We start from the raw sequence: 19618 nt of genomic DNA on the forward strand, positions 1-19618 counted from the left end.
AGCTATTGGTCCAATGCCTGACTTTGACACTGTCACGAATCATGTTAGCAAAGCAAGATCAAAAGAGAGGTCCAACAGAACCAAGAAAGCATGGAGCAAGCTCACCATTTCCCAGTATACGCCCTGTTTCCTAATAAGCTCGCCGTGGCTTCCCTTCTCCACCACCCGCCCCTCGCTAAACACGAAAATCACGTCTGCGTTCTGAATCGTCGACAGCCGGTGGGCCACGGCGACGACGGTACGGCCGTCGCGCGCCCTCTCGAAAGCCGCCTGCACAATCTTCTCCGACTCGGAGTCGAGCGCCGACGTGGCCTCGTCCAGAAGCAGGAGCTTCGGCTCGCGGATGAGGGCGCGCGCGATGGCGATGCGCTGCTTCTGGCCGCCCGACATGGAGACGCCCTTTGCGCCGACGTCCGTGTCGTACCCCCTCGGGTAGCGAGATGATGAAGTCGTGGATGAAGGCGTCGATGCAGACCTCGTGGATCCTCTCGTCCGATATGCTGCTGGGGTCGTCGATGCCGAAGAGGATGTTGTCCCGGGACCGTGCCGCGGAACATGATGGGCTCTTGCGGTACGAGGGAGAGGTTTCGCCGGTAGTTGTAGACGTCAAGCTCGTTGATGTCGACGCCGTTGCAGAAGATGGAGCCGTGGTTCCGGTTCAGGTCGTAGAAGCGTTCCAGCAGCGAGATGATTGTCGTCTTACCGCACCCCGAGGGTCCAACAAAGGCCGCGTACTGGCCCTTTTCGATGGTCAAATTCAAGCCCTCGAACACGACAACGTCGCGCGTTGGGTACTTGAAGTGGACGTCTTGCAGTTCGATCCGCACGCCGCCTTCGGAGTCGGCAATGTCTTCCACCCCTCTCGTCGCGCTCTGGCCGACGTCTGCCGACTCCCGCACGTCGAGAATCCGGTCCGCCGCCGCGGCTGCCTGGGCGGCGCTGGGCGCCACAGCTAGCGTTTGACTCGCCGCTTCGGCGCCCTGGATGATGGCCATGAAGCAGACGAAGAATGCCTCCATGGAGTACTCGCCAGTGGCAAGAAGCCTGCCGCCGTAGTAGAATACCAACGCCTGGCAACCGAGACTCACGCTGTCGGCAAAGCCATACAGCGCAGCTGTCCACTGTGCTTTTCGGCGAGCCTCGAGGATGTGACCATTTAGGAGCTTCTCGTACCGCGCGTTGATGGTGGACTCCATGCCGAGGGAAGAGACCGTCCTGATTGCTCCAATGGCCTCCGTTGCAAACTGCGAGCTCTCTCCGAAGACAGCCATGTTCATTTTGTCGAATTGGACCTCATGTCTGTACTTCCAGAGACCTGCGCCCAACATGATTGGCATGGTGATGAACATGGCAACCAGACCGAGCTTCCAGCCAAAGATGAGAGCGATGATGACACATCCGAGAACGGTAAAGACGCCAGAGAGCAACATGGCCAGGTTCAGCCCGAGGAGTTCCTCCAGCAGCTTCGCATCGCCCGAAACCCTGGCGCTGAGAGCGCCGTGAGAGTTCTTGTCCTGGTCGAAAAAGCTAATCTTCTGGTGAAGCATGTCGGTCAAATATTGCCTCTTGTACTCGGCGCTGACGAAGTACTGCAGCCGCAGGCCGACCCAGCCCTGGGCGACGTACGCGAGGCCGACGCCCCCAGCGAGGGCGAGCCACATCAGACCCCAAAAGCTCGCCTGTCTCCTCAGCTCGTCGCCGCTTAGTAAAAATACGGCAATGACTTTGGAAAATAGCCATGCTTGTATCGGCGTCCCGGCCGCGGTCGCCATGCAAGACAAGATGACGGCGGCGTAGGACGTCCACTTTGCTCGCCTCTCAAAGAGGAGTTTACCAAAGCTGCGGACCAGGCCTCGAGGCTCATGAGACGAATCGCCCTCAGCAGTGTCGCTAAAGGCAGCACTTCTGAAGTGCTCATGACCATTAACCTTCTCCTCTGTTTCCGAATCAAGCCCAGAGGTAGATGCCTCGGACAATGACTTCCCAGGCGTTGACAAGTTCAGTGCTTGAGCTCTTACCAGGGAGCTGTAGACACTGGATGGGTCGCTCAGGAGACTTTGATGTGTTCCTTGCTCGACTGCTTGGCCCTTCTGTAGGACCACAATATTGTCTGCTTTCTTGATGGTTGAAAGCCGATGGGCGATGGTAATGGTAGTTCGACCCTGCGTCACTCTGTCGAGCGCTGCCTGGACTATCTTCTCGCTCTTGGCATCGATAGCACTGGTCGCTTCGTCGAGAATGATGATGCGCGGCTTCTTGATAATACTTCTGGCAATGGCAAGTCGTTGTTTTTGGCCACCTGAAAGCTTCGCTCCGCCGTCGCCAACTCGGGTATCATAGCCCTGTGAAAAAGTCAAAAGTCAGTCAAATGTTCTCTAGCGCAATCAGCTGCTAGATAGAAACAATTGTGTTTTACTCACATCAGGTAGTCGGCTGATAAACTCATGGGCGTACGACTCCTGACACGCGTCACGAACAAGCTCTCGCTTCACCGTCTCGGGTTCCTTCTCCCACTCGGTACCGATGAGACCATTCGCGACGTTGCTGAAGATGGTGTTGTTGAAGAGGAAGGGCTCCTGCTGGACTAGACCGACTTGCGATCTCCACCACTTGAGGTCAAGATCCTCGAGGTTTACGCCGCCGACGGTGATTGTGCCGGCCAACTCGGGTCGAATGAGTGACTTTGACTCGTCAGTGACGCTCTCAACCCTCTCGGCTCCTGGCTTCTCAGACGATGCATCGTCAACGACCCGGGGCAATGCGTGCTGCTCTCTTAGACTGTACCACCGCTCCAGCAAGCCGACAATGGTACTCTTTCCCGATCCGGATGGACCGACGAGGGCGACATTCTGACCTGGCTGTATGCGGAAGCTCAGCGAATTGAGAACCTTGACTCCAACTCGGCTGGGGTACTCGAACGTCACGTCCTCGAAGACAATATCCTCTGCGTCGATTTCAGGCTTGAGGGTACCAGAAGGAGGCAAAGGAGCGTCAATGACTGTAAAAAGCTCACAGGCCGCGACCATTGCCTTGCTTACGGCGATGACCGGCGTTGAAATTCTCTCCAACGAGGTCAGAATCATCATAACGGACATGAGAACCACGACAACCACGCCAGCATCGCTGAGGGCGCCAGCAATGTATCTCTGCGTGCCGTACCAGAAGGCCAGGCCGAAAGCGCCAAATACGCCAAAGAACTAAAATCAAGTTAGCTCTCGCTTACGATTTAGGAACTCGACTGAAAAAGGGGAGTAAACGTACGATAAGGCCAAACTGAATTGCAACAACGGGAGCAGTTTTCTGAGCCCGCCTCCTGGCTTCGTGCACCCATGCCTCGTAGCGAGAGATAATGTGCTTCTGCGCACCGCAAGCCATGACCAACCGCACTCCGCCGAGAGCCTCACTGGCGATTGCGGTGCCCTGGGCATCAGCTTCCGTCGTTTCAGTCTCTCCCTTGACAATCACCGGTAAGCAGAAGGACAGAACTAGGAGAATGTACAGGATCAGCGACGAAGTGACCAAGGTGAGATCCCAGCTCCAAATGAAGGCAATGACCAGGGCAGCCCAGATCGTGCCGTTGAACTGCAAGAATGTCCCTAGACGATCAGAAATGCCGATCTGCAAGGTGGCAGACGTGCCAGTGATGGCCGTCGCGGCGGCGCCGGGCGGCATCGAGTCAATGACGTGGATCGACTGGTCAAATAGCGAGCGCAGGTAGTGTAGGCGGATAGCGGACGAGAGCCGGATCCCAATCATTCGGAAACAGAACTTGTTGATAGCGTTGAGGAACCAGCGGCCGAGGAAGAGCGCCGTGATGTACAGAGCCTGGCGGTTCAGGAGGCTCTCAAACTGCGCCGTGGTCACGGTCGAGCCGTCGGCGAAGTAGCCTGTAAACTGGCCGACGAGCTGGCCAAAGATGATGTTCATCAGAGGTAGCGTCACGCCCGCGGCGATGGACGCGAACGCCGCAACCACATAGACGAAGAAGTCCCATTTCGTTGCGTAGGTGAAGACCCTGAGATAATCCGCAAACTTTGGCTTTCGCACAGGAGCCTGTGTACCCGCCGTCGAGATGGTCTCGTCGGTTCGGACTGGAATCTTCGCCATGTTGAGGCACCACCTTCGTAGGTGTCGTCGTGTCTCTTAGTCTTGATCTTCTTTCTGGCGTTGAGATATCAATGTCGTGCAAAGAGGCTTTCCGTCCCAGATTAGTGCCCCCTTTTTTGCCTTCCGTGTGTTAGTCTGACAGTTTCCTTCCAGACTTTGACAGGAGAAGGAAATTGAAGGTTACTTTTGGGGATGTGAGAAATCCGTCCGTCCGGATTGCTTTCCTGCTTGCTTCATCCATCCTGATGACCTTTTGTCCCATTGATGTTTTGACGTCAGAAGGTCCGACCTCGTGCTTCAAGGCGACGGACGTCCTTTTCCTCTGGTTCTTGGGCCTCTTTTTTTTGCCTTATCTTGTCTTCCCTCTTGACGGCAATGTGCATGCAGCAAATCGAAACGAGGCACTGCTGTCGATAGGCCGTGTAAGTGGAGGTCCGAGAATTTTAGAAAAAAAACGAGCCGAGAGCTACTACATGATGAGACTATTTCTTTCGCGACGGCGAGACCGAGGTGGAAAAACCATAAAAGTCTGATGATGAGTAGATGTGAAATCTCTCAGTCTCCCATAGACACGGGACTTGATGAAAGCCCGATGCGATATCTCCCTTCCATTTTCGTACCTCTTTCCACAGTTCGTCTCTGGAAAGCTCGTCCTACGCTTGAAGCTGTCTCAGACGGGCACTTGACAGAATGCAAACTACTGCAAGGGCCTCACTAATAACCGTTTTTGGAAGGCGTAGAGCCGTGCGCTCGGGAGCCCGGGTTCGATCCAAGAGACAACAGGCGACTTTGGACCAATCACGGTAGTCTTCTCATACCCGACTGTCCGTAGACATCGTTCAAGTAAGACTAGGGTAAGCAGCCCAAAGCAAAGACTTATGCATCGGTGAAAGGTGGGAAACACGTCCTCGGGGCTCGGAATTGCGCTTGCAAGACCGATACTGATACGGGTGGCGATGCTGCAAGCTGCAGAGTGTACCAACGTGAGGACGGAAGCTATCGCTTCCCCCTTCTTCCTCTTTCGACTCTAAGGCATGGAATTCTGTGAGGCGGACCTGCTGCGTCAAAGTCTTTGCGCTTGCGCTTGCGCTTGACGGAAGGCGATTTCCAAGCTTCATTCCTCTTCTCACAGTGTGATAGTGCCTTTGACCAGTTACCTAGGCAAGGAGTCAAAGCCGAGAAACTGAGGCCATCGGTCTCGGGAACTATTGACCAAAGCTGCTGTTCATCGGAATGTGCCTCACGACAAGGTGAGCCTTTTTGCAAGCCTCACTTGATCCCTTGAGCATAGTTCCGCTCCCGTCCTATTTCTAAAGGCACACGAGTTCAGGTGACTGAATTCAGTTGACGATCTAAAGTTTGTCTGGAAGAGATAGAGTCAGAGACTCATGGCAGGCTGGGTGTTAAGCTTCAGAGAGAGCAAACCGCTTCCACCGTGTCCGTGGGCGCTCCTGCATAATGAGGCTGCGCACCACTGACTGGTTTCCAATCGTCGAGGCGGATTCTTGTAGCAGGAGAGGTCTTTAGCCGATGTCGTCTGCTCCGGTGTGTTCCATCTGCTTTGTCAGCTCGGACAGATCTTGTACACCGGGAGTTGATATCTTGAAGAACGCCACTGCTCTAGGAAGTCGGGAGCACCTTAGCTCAGTAACTGGATCCTGTTATGGTGGTCAAGGGCTCTTTAGCATCTTGCTGTCTTAATGTGCCCCAATTGCATGCTGCCTCACTGATTGCTAAAAGACATCAGCTCTCAGCAGATGGTCTGTGGCGATTTCTCCCAGAAGAACGATGGGTGTCATACGCGAACGTGATTGCATCTTGGCCACAAATCTGGCAGAACTTTTAGTCATTGGGTATCTCTCTTCATGAGCCGTGTTTCCATCCTCTCTCGACCAGACCAACGACTCGCTTATGTTTTGCTGATCACATGTATCCACGTATACCCCGTATCACACCCGACTTTTTCTCCTTCTTGTCGCCGCTGCCGCTGCCGCCGCCACCTCCACTCCCACCACTGCCACTGCCACTGCCACCCTCCTCCTTCTTCTTCCCCTTTTCATCTTTCCGTCGGTTCTGTACTCCACCTGGAAAGAAAAAGAAAAACAAGTTTCGATTAGTTGATCCGCCAGAACCCATCTCGGAGCCGAAGCCGGGCCGATGTTCCAGACTCACCTCTGCCGAAATATCTCGGATCTGTCGTGGTCGGGCTAATGGCCTCGTCCGTCTCAATTGGACTGGAAGGTACGGGCGGGAGATGAGCGCTCGAGGGGACCGGAGTCGACGGCTTCGACATGATCGGCGGTGTCGCATTGTACGACGTCGGGTTGAGGAAGTCGTGCTCTGATAAGACCCTGTGGATCCCCGAGTGACTACCTCTCGTCGTGACCGGACTGCTCGAGTGCGTCGAACCTTCTCCGTCACCGTCCATGCGGAAGACGAAATCACCCCGGCCGTGAGAGTTCGAAGATCCTACCGAGAACCGGTTCTCCTCTAGTTGCGACTGCAGCACCGTGTACTTCCTCATCAGGCTCGTGTATTGCTTTTGAAGCTCAGCCTGCTTCGCCCGACTCGCAGCCAGCGCGGTTTCGACTGCCGCCTTGGTTTCGGCATTCCTTCTGCTATGAATGCCTTCATGCGCCTCCAAGAGTTTCGAGTTTAGCACACCAATCTGCGTCTGGAAGAGCTTCTTCGTCTTTTGAAGCTCGCCCTCGCGCGCTTGAAGCTTCAATTCCAGGATCTCGGCTCGGTTTTCCGCTTCCGCAGCAGTTGTGATTGCCGCCTGTCTTTCTGCCTCCTTGGCTTGCAGGTTTCTTTCAGAGATCGACAGCCGCTCTACATCAGCCTTCAAGCGGTCATTCTCGGCAGCATTGATTTCGACGGACTGCATGGTCTGCTTCGAGTTTAGCTCCTTGACCTCGGCGTCGCACACCAGCTTCTTAAGTTTCTCGCTCTCTTCGCGTGCACCCTGCAGCTCTTGCTGAAGAGACTGAATTTCTGTCTTGGTCTTCCTCGACTCCTCACGCAGAGTTCGCAGTTTTGCGGACAAGTCGGACTCCCACTTCTTGGCCAACGTTCGGCTCTTTTCCGATTCTTTCCTGATTTGATTCTCGGCCTTCTTTGAGTCTTCCAATCGCTTCCTCAGCGTCCGGTTCGTCAAGATAAGATTTTGGGTTTCGGCTTCACTTGCAGCTTCCCGAACTTGTTTGCGGCGCAACTCGCCGATATGCGCCATGTGTTGCTGCTTGAGATACCTTTCAAAGTTCAAATCATTGTGGAGTAGCAGAATCTGCCTCTGCAAATGTGCAACTTGAGATTGTCCTTCAGCAACAGACGTCGGTGTAGAAATGACTGGCAGAGATGGAGGCATGTGCCCAGTTGGAGCCTTCTCTGCTGCCGAGTCTGGATGGCTCAACGCGAGTGATGGCACACTGTCATTAGCCAAAGACTGATGAAGTCCTGACTTGATAGCTTTGTTCGATTGGATCATATCCTGCAAATGTGTGTGGGAGGTCGACGGAACTAGCTGAGGTGGCAACGTCGGACTATCCCCAGCGATGTCTATCTTGGGGGCTTCCAAGGAGTTTCTGTGCGAGGGCTGACTGGAAAGCGAGCTTTGACGTTGGCTGGTCGAATGCACACGGCTGCTTGCTCTCGAGTTTTGGTCGAGATCTCGGTTGCTTCTCCAGCTCTCGGCGCCAGGTTCCAAGCTGGATCCGCTGAGCAAGGCGGGCCCGAGACCGTCTCGATCATATTCATCACTGAGAAGGGAGATGTCGCCTTCAGCAGACTGCATACTGTCCGGCTCGACAGCCGCGAAGCCTTCTGGCGAAAACCGCAGCGCCATGCACTCGGCCACGACTTCTGCTGGTTCGCTCGTCATCCATCGCCCAAAATCAGTCTTTTCAGACTCGATTGTAAGAGTATAGAAGTTGGGATGCAGAAGATGGTTTTGCCTGTACCGCTCAGACTTGTACCTAATCTCTGTTGGTTGAACTTCCACCTCATCCGCATTAGCCGCGTTAGCATGCCGAAGATAACGCTGCGGCTTCCGGATATAGTCCATGAAATTGATGGGATACAAGCCGTAGAGAACGGTAAAGTAGTTGGCGAGGTGAGGAACCTCGATGTCGTCGGTCTCAGGAGAGTACTGGCATGTTTCCCACCCTGAAGGCGAAGCAAGGCTCTTTTGCTCGCTTTCATCTGATGTTGCCTCGATGATACCCGTCCGTTCGCTGTCCCAGAAGAGCAACCGCGCATAGATGTTGAACAGATTGGGGAGATGTGGCACCAGGGAGCTGGGCATATGTGGCAATATCATGATGAGGGCGGTAATGGCCATCGAAATGGCAGTAGTCGATGTGTCTTGTTGCAGGCATCGCAGCAGATTATTGAACAGCGGCGTCTGCAGTATCAGGTGTAGGTGTGGTGGTTGGCTCTGGACAAATTCGCACAGCAGTTTGGCCGCCCTCGCGCGGAATTCACTCCGCACGAAGCACGTATCCAAGGTGAAAAGGAAATCCTGCCATGCCATGAGACAAGTGGTCGCACCCACGATAAAAACGATTTTGACTTACCTTGGGCTTCCTCCTGCCATACGTAATCAAGGCCTGGCGTATTGCGCGCTCGCTGGATTGTACAGTCAAGTCACTTTCAGACTGTATCTTGTAGTATTTTTCTAGCCATGATGACAATAGCCTCTTGGCGAAAGGATTCACAACTCGCTCTTCATTTGAATCGTCTTCTTCGTGCGCGTCCAGCATCAGAACCTCTAGCGTCGCATGGTGAGACTCTTCCATCAAGCCCTTCTCCCGAGTAAAGTTCTCCAGGATCGGGTCGTTGAGTAGATCCCACCACTTGAGAAGGCGGGCCGGTGTACGGATCGCAGGTACCAGGAGTCGGAAGACGTGGATGAAGGCGGCATACTTGGGTGGTGCGCCCTTGACATGCTTGTCCCAGATGCCGAGGAAGTCATCTTGTAGTCTCTCGGCACTCGAATCATCGTATTTCTCGTGCTTGTTCAGGTAGGCATCGATGACTTGGGCGACATCGTCGGGTAGCGGGAGGGAAGGCGAAGCAAAGAAGAACGTCAAGGCTTTGGACAGGTCCTTGAGAGACCTAAAGAGTTTGGTATTAGCCCTATCGTGCGCGTTGTCGCAAGTCGCAAGTGCGGGTTAGTTGCGAGATGGTATATCGCGCACCACATGACGCAGCGACCAAGGTTGGAGGGAAATGAGGGAAAAGTCGCAGAGGAAATCTGGCCACTTACGCTGACGACGCCATTTTCTTAGCGGTGACTCTTCATCGAGCCTCACGATGTTCTTCGCTTGTGGAAAAAGCAAGGCAAGGTCCGTCTGTGGGCGCAGGTGGGTAAGTCGAGATCATGCAACTGTCAGGCAACGGCAACGGAATCTGCTGATGCAAGGTACAAGCTTTGCTGGGGACCCTCTCTCGAACAAGGCCGGGAACGCTGTAGAAGGCCGATAAGATAGGTTGGATCATTGGACGGCACGCTACAAGGCATGGGAGGGGCCTGACGAAAGACCACTGCTCGGCAGGACACGGCCAAACAGCTTTGCAGCACAGCTTGTGGTTGGTCTCGCTTAGTCTTGCTGTGGGGCATTACCTGCTAGGTCTCACAGTGCTCTGTCGCAACTCGCAGGGCTCAATTCATTGCCAGTGCGACACCTCCAAGGGCGGGCGACGCCGCAAGAAAAGAGAGTTCAAAGTGGAGATACTTGGATCTCGGTGTTCCGGGTGCCCTGCAGGCATGTACCGGGACCCACCAGTGACCTCACGGGGAGACTAACCCCGCAATCCGCGAAAGAGCGCCATGCACCGTGGGCCACCGATGCACCCGACCCCAGAAAACGTACGGGAGACAGTGGGGCCATTGGACCACTTGAAGCTGTTGTGGGTTGTGGCCTTTTCCAGAAACGCACCTGATCAGTCACTCAATGGCCAGTTGACTCAGCTGAGCTGGACGAGGGCAAGCGTACCGTAGGTAGCACGCGTGGGCAGGAGGGGTTGCTTTGGTTTGAAGCCGGCCAACTGCGCAGATCCAAGGGGGGAAGGGGACATACCACGAGAAGAGGTACCTCAACGTCCACCTCAAGGTGATGCGTGAGGAGGTAGACATTCCGGAAGTCAGCTAACCTAAGGTCAGGTAAACCGTAACGAGGCAAGGAGAAGAAAAGGTCTGGTCGGTTGGTGGTGCAACTGCCAACCCCTCCTTTGACCACCTTTGACCAGATGACTCGACCCTTATTACTTCCTTCCCCTCCCTCCTTCCATCCAAATAGCTCAGAGCTTCCCTCTTCTCCTTCCACTTCCACTTCCTCTTCTTCTTCCATCATCACCAACGAACATCCCAATCTCATCAATCAATCGCCAATTCCAAGCAACGACCTTCTCCGAGAACTCATCTCGGTACCCCAATTACTCCAACACAACCCTACAGCTAGCACAAGCTGTATTACTTACTCTTCCCCCCTTGAACCACCCCATTAACAACCGGCACGATGGCAAACAAGAGCTCTGCAGTGGCGGACGAGCCCATTGAGGTTCTGTTCGCCCTGCAACCCAACTTCGACCTTCTTGACATGGCAGGCCCCATGGAGGCTTTGTCTACTGCCCTTCATGACCAGAAGGACAAGAGTGAGTACCTACCTTATTTACCTTCCTGGAAGCTTCTGGGCAGCTCCTCCTCACTGCCTTCCCCGCTCCTTCCGCCACGCACGCCGCTGTGATGCAGCCATGCTAATCAGTACCCAACCCCGCAGACTCCAAGGCCTTCGAGTGTACCATTGCGGCCGCAGAGCCCAAGGTCGTCTCCGACTCTGGTGTTACAATTGGCACCCAAATCCCCTTCAAGGAGGCCTATGAGCGCCTCAGCGACTTTGACGTTCTCGTCATTGTTGGCGGCGACAGTGAGAACATTCTCAAGAACAACGCCGAGCCCCTTCCTCTCATCCAGGCCTTCTCTGAGCTGCAGCAGAAGGACCCCTCCCACGAGCGTACCCTCCTCTCCATCTGCACCGGTTCTCTCTTCCTTGCCAAGCAGGGTGTCCTCGCTGGCCTCTCTGCCACTACCCACTCAGACTACATTACCAAGTTCGAAATCCTTTGCAGCGAGGCCGCTACCCGCAACCTCACTGAGAGAACTGATGTCATTGACGATGCCCGCTACGTCGTCAACAACCTCCGCTTCGAGCTCGGAGATGAGGACGAGAACCCCTACGTCCGCCGCAAGTCCGACTCCGGTCGCCGACCCTCTAACGCTAGGTACGTGGCCAGACCTACACCCCATCTTTAGTGCTACGAGTAAAACTAACTCTTTGAAATAGAAAGGGCAGCATGTCCTTCAAGAGCTCCGGCCGCCGCGAGTCCATTACCCGCCGTGCCGCGATGCGCCTCGGCGGCCTCCGCGTCATTACCGCCGCTGGAGTCAGCGCCGGTATCGATGCCGCTCTGTACCTTATTAGCGCCCTCGTCGACGACGCTTCGGCCGAGGAGACCGCTCGCTACATGAACTGGACCTGGAACAAGGGTGTGGTTGTTGACGGCCTTGATGTTTAAGTCAGACACCAATAGCCATGATAGATGGATGGTAAAAGTTCATCATGATTCATGAAGATCTGTAAGAAGGACGGGAAAAGCCTTCCAGATGTGTACGGGATAGTTGCGTCTCCATATTGCTAGCAATGCTGTGTTTATTAGTACAATCCAATTTTACTCCTTGTGGGAAACAAATTGTGCAGTCTACCATATGTGAGTCGAATTTGAGTCACTAGTCCACTTGCAGTCGACTCCATGTCCCACGGTAGTCGTACATGCCTTCTCAATGTGCTAGAATGGCATCGCAACGAGGGAGGGGGGGGAATGCCAAAAACCCACCAGCGTTGGTGCTTCCAATTCCCCTCATAAACCAGTGGAGATTAGACTCAGGTTTGTGCGCGGCCTTACATAACCCGTCTGGTCTTGGAATCTGGGGTTGGAGCTCTGACGGACAAGGCCATTCCTTGATGGGCACTGCCTCTTGCCTCACCGGCTGCTTTCTCGTGCCAGGTAAAACATCGGATATTGTAGGTGTGTGTACAAAGTAGTCCAATGATCTTCATGTCCTGTCCTACACATCTCGATGCGGTCGAAGCTATCTTGGACCGAGGTGGCTTGGACTCAACGTTCGTCTTTGTTTGTAAATATGAGGGGAGCAGCTCGGCTGATTCTCATGATGGATTACTTTATTGGCAGTACTAATTACTGAATTGGCGAGAGCGAGTATCGAGCTGTCCGGCTCAAACTTTCGGAGTCCGAGATCTACGCATCGCAGGACGTCGCGTGACATGCCTTGACTCCACCTCTGCTTGACACACAAGCAACACATCCTTGCCGTTTCTGCCGGGCTATACAACTGGGTAATAAGCTCGCAAGAAGAAACATGAGTTGATATACTTTGTCTGCCACTCATTAGATTTCCCATTTGACTGATGATGCTTGGGATCAAGCTAAGGGGTCCATTGGACCTGAAGCCGAGAAGTCAAGGCCCGGGGAGCAGACCCGGTCGGAAGTGGTATTGACCTCCTGTGGGGACACCTTGAGGGAGCTATCGGTGACCCAATTTTCCCGCACCTAGGTACGCCCGGCACCAGCAAATCTGGACCCACTAGAGAGAGCGGAAATACGTGACCCCGACTCAACCAATCAGCAATCAGATCAATCCTGACGGTCAACTTTTTGGATTCTCGCATCGCAGAAGCTCCACGGTCGATTAAGCTCAGCCAAACCAACGACGACAAGATGGCGGAGGCATTGGCACAAGCGGTAGCCCGCCAAGGGCCGGCATCCTTCAAGCTTGGAACGAAGGCAGTGTATTTGTATGTTCACTTTCCCAAAGCACAGATACCTTCACCCGAGATCACCTCCCTTCCCCCTTTGGCGCCACTTACCTCGAAGTTATCGATCATAGAAAGCTGACCTTTCTCCTCCAGGCCGAACCATGTCGTCACCTTTGTCCGCAAGGACAAATCTCCAGCCAACATGGCCACCTTCAACGTGCCCCTGACCTTTACAAAGTTCGACATCCGCGACTACCTCTGGAACCTCTACAACGTCGAGACGACGGCGGTGCGCTCGCAAGTCAAGCAGTCGGCCATCGAACGGCGGTCGACGGGCTCCGGCTACTTCCGCCCGCAGAGCACCAAGGTCATGACGGTGCAGCTGACGAAACCCTTCGTCTGGCCTTCCCCGCCCGCGGACCTCGAGCCTTGGAACAAGAAGCTGTGGGAGGCGCGCGAGAGCGTCTCGCGCGAGCAGTACCGCGGCGACATCCGCAAGCAGCTCGGCAAGCTGGCGTACCCGAGCAAGGACAAGGAGAGCGCCGAGAGGAAGTTTTTGCGCAAGCAGGCCGGCAGGATCTTGCGCGGGGCGGCGTCTGGCAAGTGGGATCAGGGTACGAAGGAGGTTGAGCTGGATAGCAAGTGGGATCCGCCCAAGAAGAAGAAGGGCAAGAAGAACTGGCGGTGGATCAAGAGACAACCGAAATGATCGTGGAGAAAATGGAGAAAATGAGTCTTATTTTTTTTCTTTCTCCCGTCGGGGAAGTTCATGGATGAGGGGGCAGCGACAGGAAGGGTGAGAGATATTCACGTGTACAAAAATCGAAAGAACCATAGTGAGCATGCGGATCGGCATGTCTTGTACAATACACAACAAGGACGACATGAGATAGAGAAAAAGTGTCAATTGGTTTTGGTATCTTTGGGTTCGGATTTCTCAGTCACGCTCTGCCTCGATTCTTCAGATGATGTGACCCAGTGATGGGACTCTTGAAAGCGAAGAGCTTCGTTGCCCCATCCCCACCAGCCAGCAGTCAGATTACGCGCAAACACCTCTAGGCCGCGATATCCTCGGGGCAGCAGGTCGTCAAACATGCAGCGGAGATTTGGCTTCCGCGAGTGAACGTCAGGGACCGCGGCAATGACCCTCCCGGGCACCTTTATATTGTCACCCCGTTTCCTCGCGACGATGAGCCTCTCCCAGGGTTTCCTCCACGCAGATTCCGTGTCAAAGATGGCATCGCCTTGCGACGTAATCTTGACCCATTGCCACTCGGCAGCGACTTCGAGGCCCCACGACGCGAGGACGCCCTTGGGCGAGGTGAGCAAGTCTACCAGCGTCGCCTTGTTCGTCACCCAGACAGCGACGAGACCGCCGTCCGCGAGATGGGCGGCGACGGGGATTCGACCCAGCAGCGCGCGCGTCTCCTTGAGACCGTAGACGGTGTCGTAGCCGCCAGTCGTCTTCTTCTTTCTTCTCGCGGACTTGTTCGGCCAGGGAGGGTCCATGACGATGAGGTCAAACTTGGGCGCCGTCGAGAGGAATGATTCTCTAGTCTCCTGGATCGAGCCGTTCAGGTACGTAGATTCTTGGGGGATAAAGTGCGCCGCAGCCGCAGCCGCAGCCTGCCCAGAAGCGACAGCGGTAGTGGCAGCGGCAGCATTGTCGCCGTTACGTTTGCGTGCGGGATGATCCTGCGGGCTTACGCTGCTTTCACGACCGGCGGTGCTGACGTTGCTGCTGCTCCCGCCGCCCGTTACACGAGGAAGACAAAACGGCGCGTCGTAGCCCCGTCTTAGCGTATTGAGGGCGACTTTCACCGCCGCCTCGATCATGAGGTCTGCGAGTTGGCTGGCCGGCGTCTGGTTGTTGGTTTGAGGGTCCCGGGGCTCTGGTAGTGTAAATGGCGCGGAGACGGGGTCGACCGAGAGGAGCCGTCTCTGTGGTGGTTGTCCTATTGTCTCGGCACCTTGGTCCGGTAAGAGCTGGCTCTCCTCTAACGAGGCGGGGATATCGACGAGACACACGGAGCGGTCTTTATTTGGAACAAGATGCATCTCGGCGACGAGCATGCCTGGGAGGACTTTGATGGAAGACTAGTAGAGGTCATGACTAGAATCGTATCTTCTTCTCATTCTTCACCTTAGTATAACCAGGACCAGCGTGCCTTGCCCCTGTGGCTTTGACCCGGGGCGTCTTCCCCGGAGGCTTGATTTGAGGCCCGGCGCAGTCCAAGTGCCCCTCGACCGGACCCGGGTGGGGGCTTGACTGTGGTGGCCGTGGGAGAAAATAGTCCGGTGCTTGTAGTCCCCAATCCTACCGAGGCCCTCCTGCGTTGGTGTGGTTTCCCCTTGGACAAGCGGTCTGGTGTGTTAGTTAGTTTCTGTGTGTGAGAAAAGTTTTTGCGGTCAGTCCCCGATTTGACTGCCCACATGGAGTGAAACAGCGGAGGTATCGTGGGTATCAAAGGTCTAACCCCGGACCGGAAGTGAGTAAAAGCAGAGAAGATCCTGGAGAGACAGCTCGCTGGAGAGGTCAAGAAGTTGAAAATGACCATCCGCCCGCGTCGTCGCTCGGCAATCTTCGGCTCGTGGCCCAGACCCCTGTACTCCGTACTAGAACTCTCAGCGGGCAACCCCCAATTTACCGCTCGTGCGCCACGCTCCTCCCCCGTAGAGCAACAGTTTTGTGCAATGAGAAGGAGCCTTTTTAAAATCTCGCCTTTATGACGTCCCGCCCCGTCGCATTTCGGCTTTAGACCCTTCCCTTCCCTTCCCGCACTCTGCCTCCTTGAACCTTCTCCACGATCACCACTCTCCCCCACGATCCTTACCCTCCTCGCGTGCCAGCTCGTACGTCGGGCTCCTTTTAATCTTTCTTTATCAGTCTTCGAATCTTTGACCCCGAAAACCTAGAAACACACATCTCTCGAAAGAACGACTTGCGGAATGCTTCTCGAGTAACGCCGGGCCCAACAACCTCACAAACAGCCAAAGCGAAAGAGCGCGCTCGCGGGGTTGCGCTGACTAGGTGATGCCGTCAGCGCTGCTGGAACATGCCTCCATGTCGGAGGTAGCACCAAACAACCAACGAAATGCTGCGCGAGCGAAGCCAGACACGAGGGCCCCTCCCGTGTGCCCTACCGACGACGACGAGACGGTAGCCGTGAGGAAGCAGACGCGGACGTTCGACTATGTCTGGCGTTCCGGTGTCGCGGGAGGCCTGGCAGGATGTGCTGTAAGTAGCAATAGGAACGAATCGGCGTAGAGAGGATATCCGTCATGCTGACGCAGATTTGTACCACAGGCAAAGACGGTTGTCGCACCTCTTGACCGAGTCAAGATTCTGTTCCAGGCGAGCAGTCCGCAATTCGCAAAGTACACTGGGTCGTGGTTCGGTGTCGTGACGGCAATGAAGGATATTCGCTCCCACGAAGGCTTCACGGGGTTGTACAGAGGGCATTCGGCCACCCTCCTCCGAATCTTCCCCTACGCCGGAATTAAGTTTCTTGCATACGAGCAGATCCGCTCCATGATTATCAGGAGGCAAGATCAAGAGACGCCCTGGCGCCGTCTTATCAGCGGCTCCCTGGCGGGCATCACATCCGTCTTTTTCACATATCCCTTGGAGGTCATTCGGGTCCGGTTAGCGTTTGAGACAAAACACGGCGGTTCCTCGTTATCCGCGATTTGCCGGCGGATCTACAACGAGCGTTTTGTGCGGACGTCCCCCGCCTCGCAAGCAGCCGGCACCTCGGCAACTGAGGCGGCCGCCTCCGCCGTCACCGCCGTTGCCCCACGCTCGGGTCTGATCAACTTTTACAGAGGCTTCACCCCGACCATGCTGGGCATGCTTCCTTACGCCGGCATGTCCTTCTTGACGCACGACACGGCCGGTGACGTCCTCCGCCACCCCAAGCTCGCAAAATGGACAACGCTTCCGCGGCCCGAGAACTTGCCTGCGGGCAAGCCCACACCGCTGCGATCGTGGGCCGAACTGCTCGCCGGTGGTGTTGCCGGCCTCATCTCCCAGACTGCATCGTACCCCTTGGAGGTCATTCGCCGGAGAATGCAGGTCGGCGGTGCCGTAGGCGACGGCCACCGACTGCGAATCGGGGAGACGGCCGCCATGATTTTCCGGGAGAGGGGTATGCAGGGGTTCTTCGTAGGCTTGACTATTGGCTACGTCAAGGTTGTGCCCATGGCAGCTGTCGCCTTTTACACGTACGAGAGATCCAAGATCTGGCTGGGAATTTAGACTGTCTATCCTCTGTTGTATGGGTTGCTGTTTGAGTTTGGCGTTGTTGGAACACTGGGACAAACAAGCATTTTTTGGGAGAATTTTCTTTCTTTTTCATGAAATACGCGGGCTAGAGGAGCAGTTCTCTTGGGACCAAACCAAAGGAGTAAGAAGGAGCACTAGAATGGCGGCTGTTCTGCACATGCCAATCATCCAATCCATTTATGGATTTATTGCGCTACACGCCAATACCTTGACTTCATTGCGCGATGTGGAAGATGGGAGGTTTTGAATCGCTTTATTTGATGTGACTGAGACAACGTAGGGGCATGGTATTCTAAGCTCGTAATTCGTAAACTCATTCCTTCTCCTCACCAACACATCTTGTAATCTCAACACCATCCTAGCGAGAGATTTTTGTCAGCACTGATATAAGCGAGAGCAGTCAATCCAGAGACCGAGAACTTACAGGCACACCAGTCGGCTCAAAGCTGTTGATGAGCTTGCTCTCATATCGCAGATTCGGGTTCCCGATGCGCGACAGGTCCAACCTCTCCTCACCCTCCCGCTTCTCGTACTGCTTCGCCGTGCGCTCGTCATGCCACCCGGCCGCCTTCCTCGCGGCGCCGACGTCTTTCGCCGCGGCGCGCTTCTCAGCCACCGAGCTGCGGACGTACTCGAGGTAAGGGGGGTTGCCCGGCTTGATGACGTTGTCGGCGGCGAGGACGGAACCGGGGCCGACGAGGCTTAGTTGTTCGGCGAGTTTGAGGTCCGTGGTGTAGGCGGGTTTGTAGTGGTCCAGGAACATGAGGTCGATTTTGGAAAAGGCGCCGACGGAGTGCAGCCGGGCGATGGAGGCGTCGCTGGGGCCGACGACGACTTTGACCGTGTCGGTGAGGCCGGCGAGGTCGACGAGGGAGCCGATGACGGCGGCGAATTCGGGGTTGCGCTCGAGGGAGAAGTATTGCGCTCCGCCTCCCGGGGAGGCTTTGCGCACGGCGGCGCCGAAGAGGATGCAGGAGTAGCCTACGTAGCCTCCTAATTCGACCTGTTGGTGGGTGTTAGAGATGAGAGAGAGCGAGATTGGATGAAAAGGTTTTCAGATATGTTCAGATCATGCATGGCTAGAAAGAGCGTTCGGATGGTTGCATGTGCGATTTCCATCTCAAAGTCTGCTCAACTTGCGACGGAAACCCGCATGTAGAAATGAAGCTTTTTCTCTTACCATTACCTTGGGCTTGACCTCGGCGATCAAGTCTGTCACAATCTTGCCCTTGTCCTCGCCCACGTTCATCAGGTATTTCTTGGTCCGGCCAAAGTCGTCAATCGCCTTCAACACGCCCTCGGGCGAGCCGCGGATCTCATCGAGATTGGGCTGGCTGTAGACAAAGTGTAGGAGTTCGATTTCGCGGCCGTCGTCGAAGAATACTTCCTCCTGGACGGCGTATGCCTTGCTTTCGTCAAAGTGAGGCATCTTGGAGTTTTGTGCTTGCCAACAGGAACGAGAATCACCGATCGTTTGCAGTTATTGGGCACTTGGTACACCACAATTGGAAAGGAAGATCTATGTAGACAAAGTACTAGGAAGAATGCGAGAAGGAAGGGAAAACAAAACAGAACGCGTGCCCAGGCAGCTCATCCAAGGGCCGCTGGTCTAGTTATCATCACGATGGATGAAACAGACCTTCCCACCACCTAAACCATCAAACGCCGCCTCCGTCGCGCGCAAGCAAGGAATTCCGAGCATAGCAGGTACATTTGACGGGAACCGTAGCTCTCGGCGAGCTTGACCACCTTTTCCACACCCTCCTACCCCCAACTTTCTCGTTTCCCCCTCCACCCCTGTGGAGCTGCCCCTCCCTCCTCCGATCTTTCCAAATCGAATTGGCCAGGCAAAAATTGCCGGGCAAAAGCACAGCAGCATCAGGAGCAGCAGCAGCAGGAAGAAGGCTCAGCCATCATCCATGACATGCCTTTGGCTCTTTGAAAAGCTGCCTTGAGGCAAGGCGCCACATGGTACCTATGTAGCTCAGGCCGAAGAAGGAAGAGAGAGACATGAATCGGGTCATGGCGGGGTAACTGGCTGGACCTTGCCATCCCGCGAGATCGTGATTCGCAGCTTCCGTAATGTGTTGAGGGAGAATGCGGTATGTACCTACCTTTTCCTGGAAATGGCAGAAGCGGTACGTGTCTACCTACCTTATACTGGACAGATACAAAGGTACCTCATCAGTACAGGAGAACGGGAGTACGGGAATACAAAATCATGTGCTTTCGCGACGATTGCGGGTAGTGGTACGCGGAGAGGGGCAGTTGGCTGGGCACGGTAAGTCATGACGCGCATACCACCTCATCAACCGCGTCGACGATGTAATTGAGTTTTGCTTTCGAGCTTTCTCGACTGCACACCAACTGCAGCCTTTTCTCAGCTCATGCC

At 55.0% G+C, this 19618-nt stretch overlaps 7 protein-coding genes across 7 annotated transcripts; 3 read left to right on the forward strand and 4 right to left on the reverse strand.

The window, feature by feature from the left end:
- Positions 1-2: 2 nt before the first annotated feature.
- On the reverse strand, positions 3-4107 carry N0V96_005939 (uncharacterized protein; the record flags this gene model as incomplete). The annotated part of the gene is made up of 5 exons (XM_065757535.1): positions 3-29; positions 106-487; positions 556-2342; positions 2421-3197; positions 3262-4107. 5 exons carry the CDS (start codon positions 4105-4107, stop codon positions 3-5), a joined length of 3819 nt encoding a protein of 1272 aa, XP_065613878.1.
- A 2113-nt stretch (positions 4108-6220) lies between these two features.
- N0V96_005940 (uncharacterized protein) lies at positions 6221-9387 on the reverse strand (the record flags this gene model as incomplete). The annotated part of the gene is made up of 3 exons (XM_065757536.1): positions 6221-8626; positions 8682-9222; positions 9374-9387. The coding sequence occupies 3 exons, from the start codon at positions 9385-9387 to the stop codon at positions 6221-6223; spliced, it is 2961 nt and encodes a 986-aa protein (XP_065613879.1).
- A 1238-nt stretch (positions 9388-10625) lies between these two features.
- On the forward strand, positions 10626-11682 carry N0V96_005941 (uncharacterized protein; the record flags this gene model as incomplete). The annotated part of the gene is made up of 3 exons (XM_053189437.1): positions 10626-10761; positions 10887-11388; positions 11451-11682. The coding sequence occupies 3 exons, from the start codon at positions 10626-10628 to the stop codon at positions 11680-11682; spliced, it is 870 nt and encodes a 289-aa protein (XP_053052890.1).
- Positions 11683-12903: 1221 nt separating this feature from the next.
- On the forward strand, positions 12904-13650 carry MRP20 (mitochondrial 54S ribosomal protein uL23m; the record flags this gene model as incomplete). Its single annotated transcript, XM_053189436.1, has 2 exons — positions 12904-12980; positions 13095-13650. The coding sequence occupies 2 exons, from the start codon at positions 12904-12906 to the stop codon at positions 13648-13650; spliced, it is 633 nt and encodes a 210-aa protein (XP_053052889.1).
- Positions 13651-13844: 194 nt separating this feature from the next.
- Positions 13845-15014, reverse strand: N0V96_005943 (uncharacterized protein; the record flags this gene model as incomplete). The annotated part of the gene is made up of 1 exon (XM_053189435.2): positions 13845-15014. The coding sequence occupies one exon, from the start codon at positions 15012-15014 to the stop codon at positions 13845-13847; it is 1170 nt and encodes a 389-aa protein (XP_053052888.2).
- Positions 15015-16005: 991 nt separating this feature from the next.
- Positions 16006-17199, forward strand: LEU5_2 (coenzyme A transporter; the record flags this gene model as incomplete). Its single annotated transcript, XM_053189434.1, has 2 exons — positions 16006-16179; positions 16249-17199. 2 exons carry the CDS (start codon positions 16006-16008, stop codon positions 17197-17199), a joined length of 1125 nt encoding a protein of 374 aa, XP_053052887.1.
- Positions 17200-17539: 340 nt separating this feature from the next.
- N0V96_005945 (uncharacterized protein) lies at positions 17540-18655 on the reverse strand (the record flags this gene model as incomplete). The annotated part of the gene is made up of 3 exons (XM_053189433.2): positions 17540-17584; positions 17651-18229; positions 18407-18655. 3 exons carry the CDS (start codon positions 18653-18655, stop codon positions 17540-17542), a joined length of 873 nt encoding a protein of 290 aa, XP_053052886.2.
- Between the last annotated feature and the right edge of the window lie 963 nt (positions 18656-19618).

This window comes from Colletotrichum fioriniae, assembly GCF_027942845.1.
Source record: "Colletotrichum fioriniae strain IMI 355084 chromosome Unknown scaffold_6, whole genome shotgun sequence".
Lineage (NCBI taxonomy): Eukaryota > Fungi > Ascomycota > Sordariomycetes > Glomerellales > Glomerellaceae > Colletotrichum > Colletotrichum fioriniae.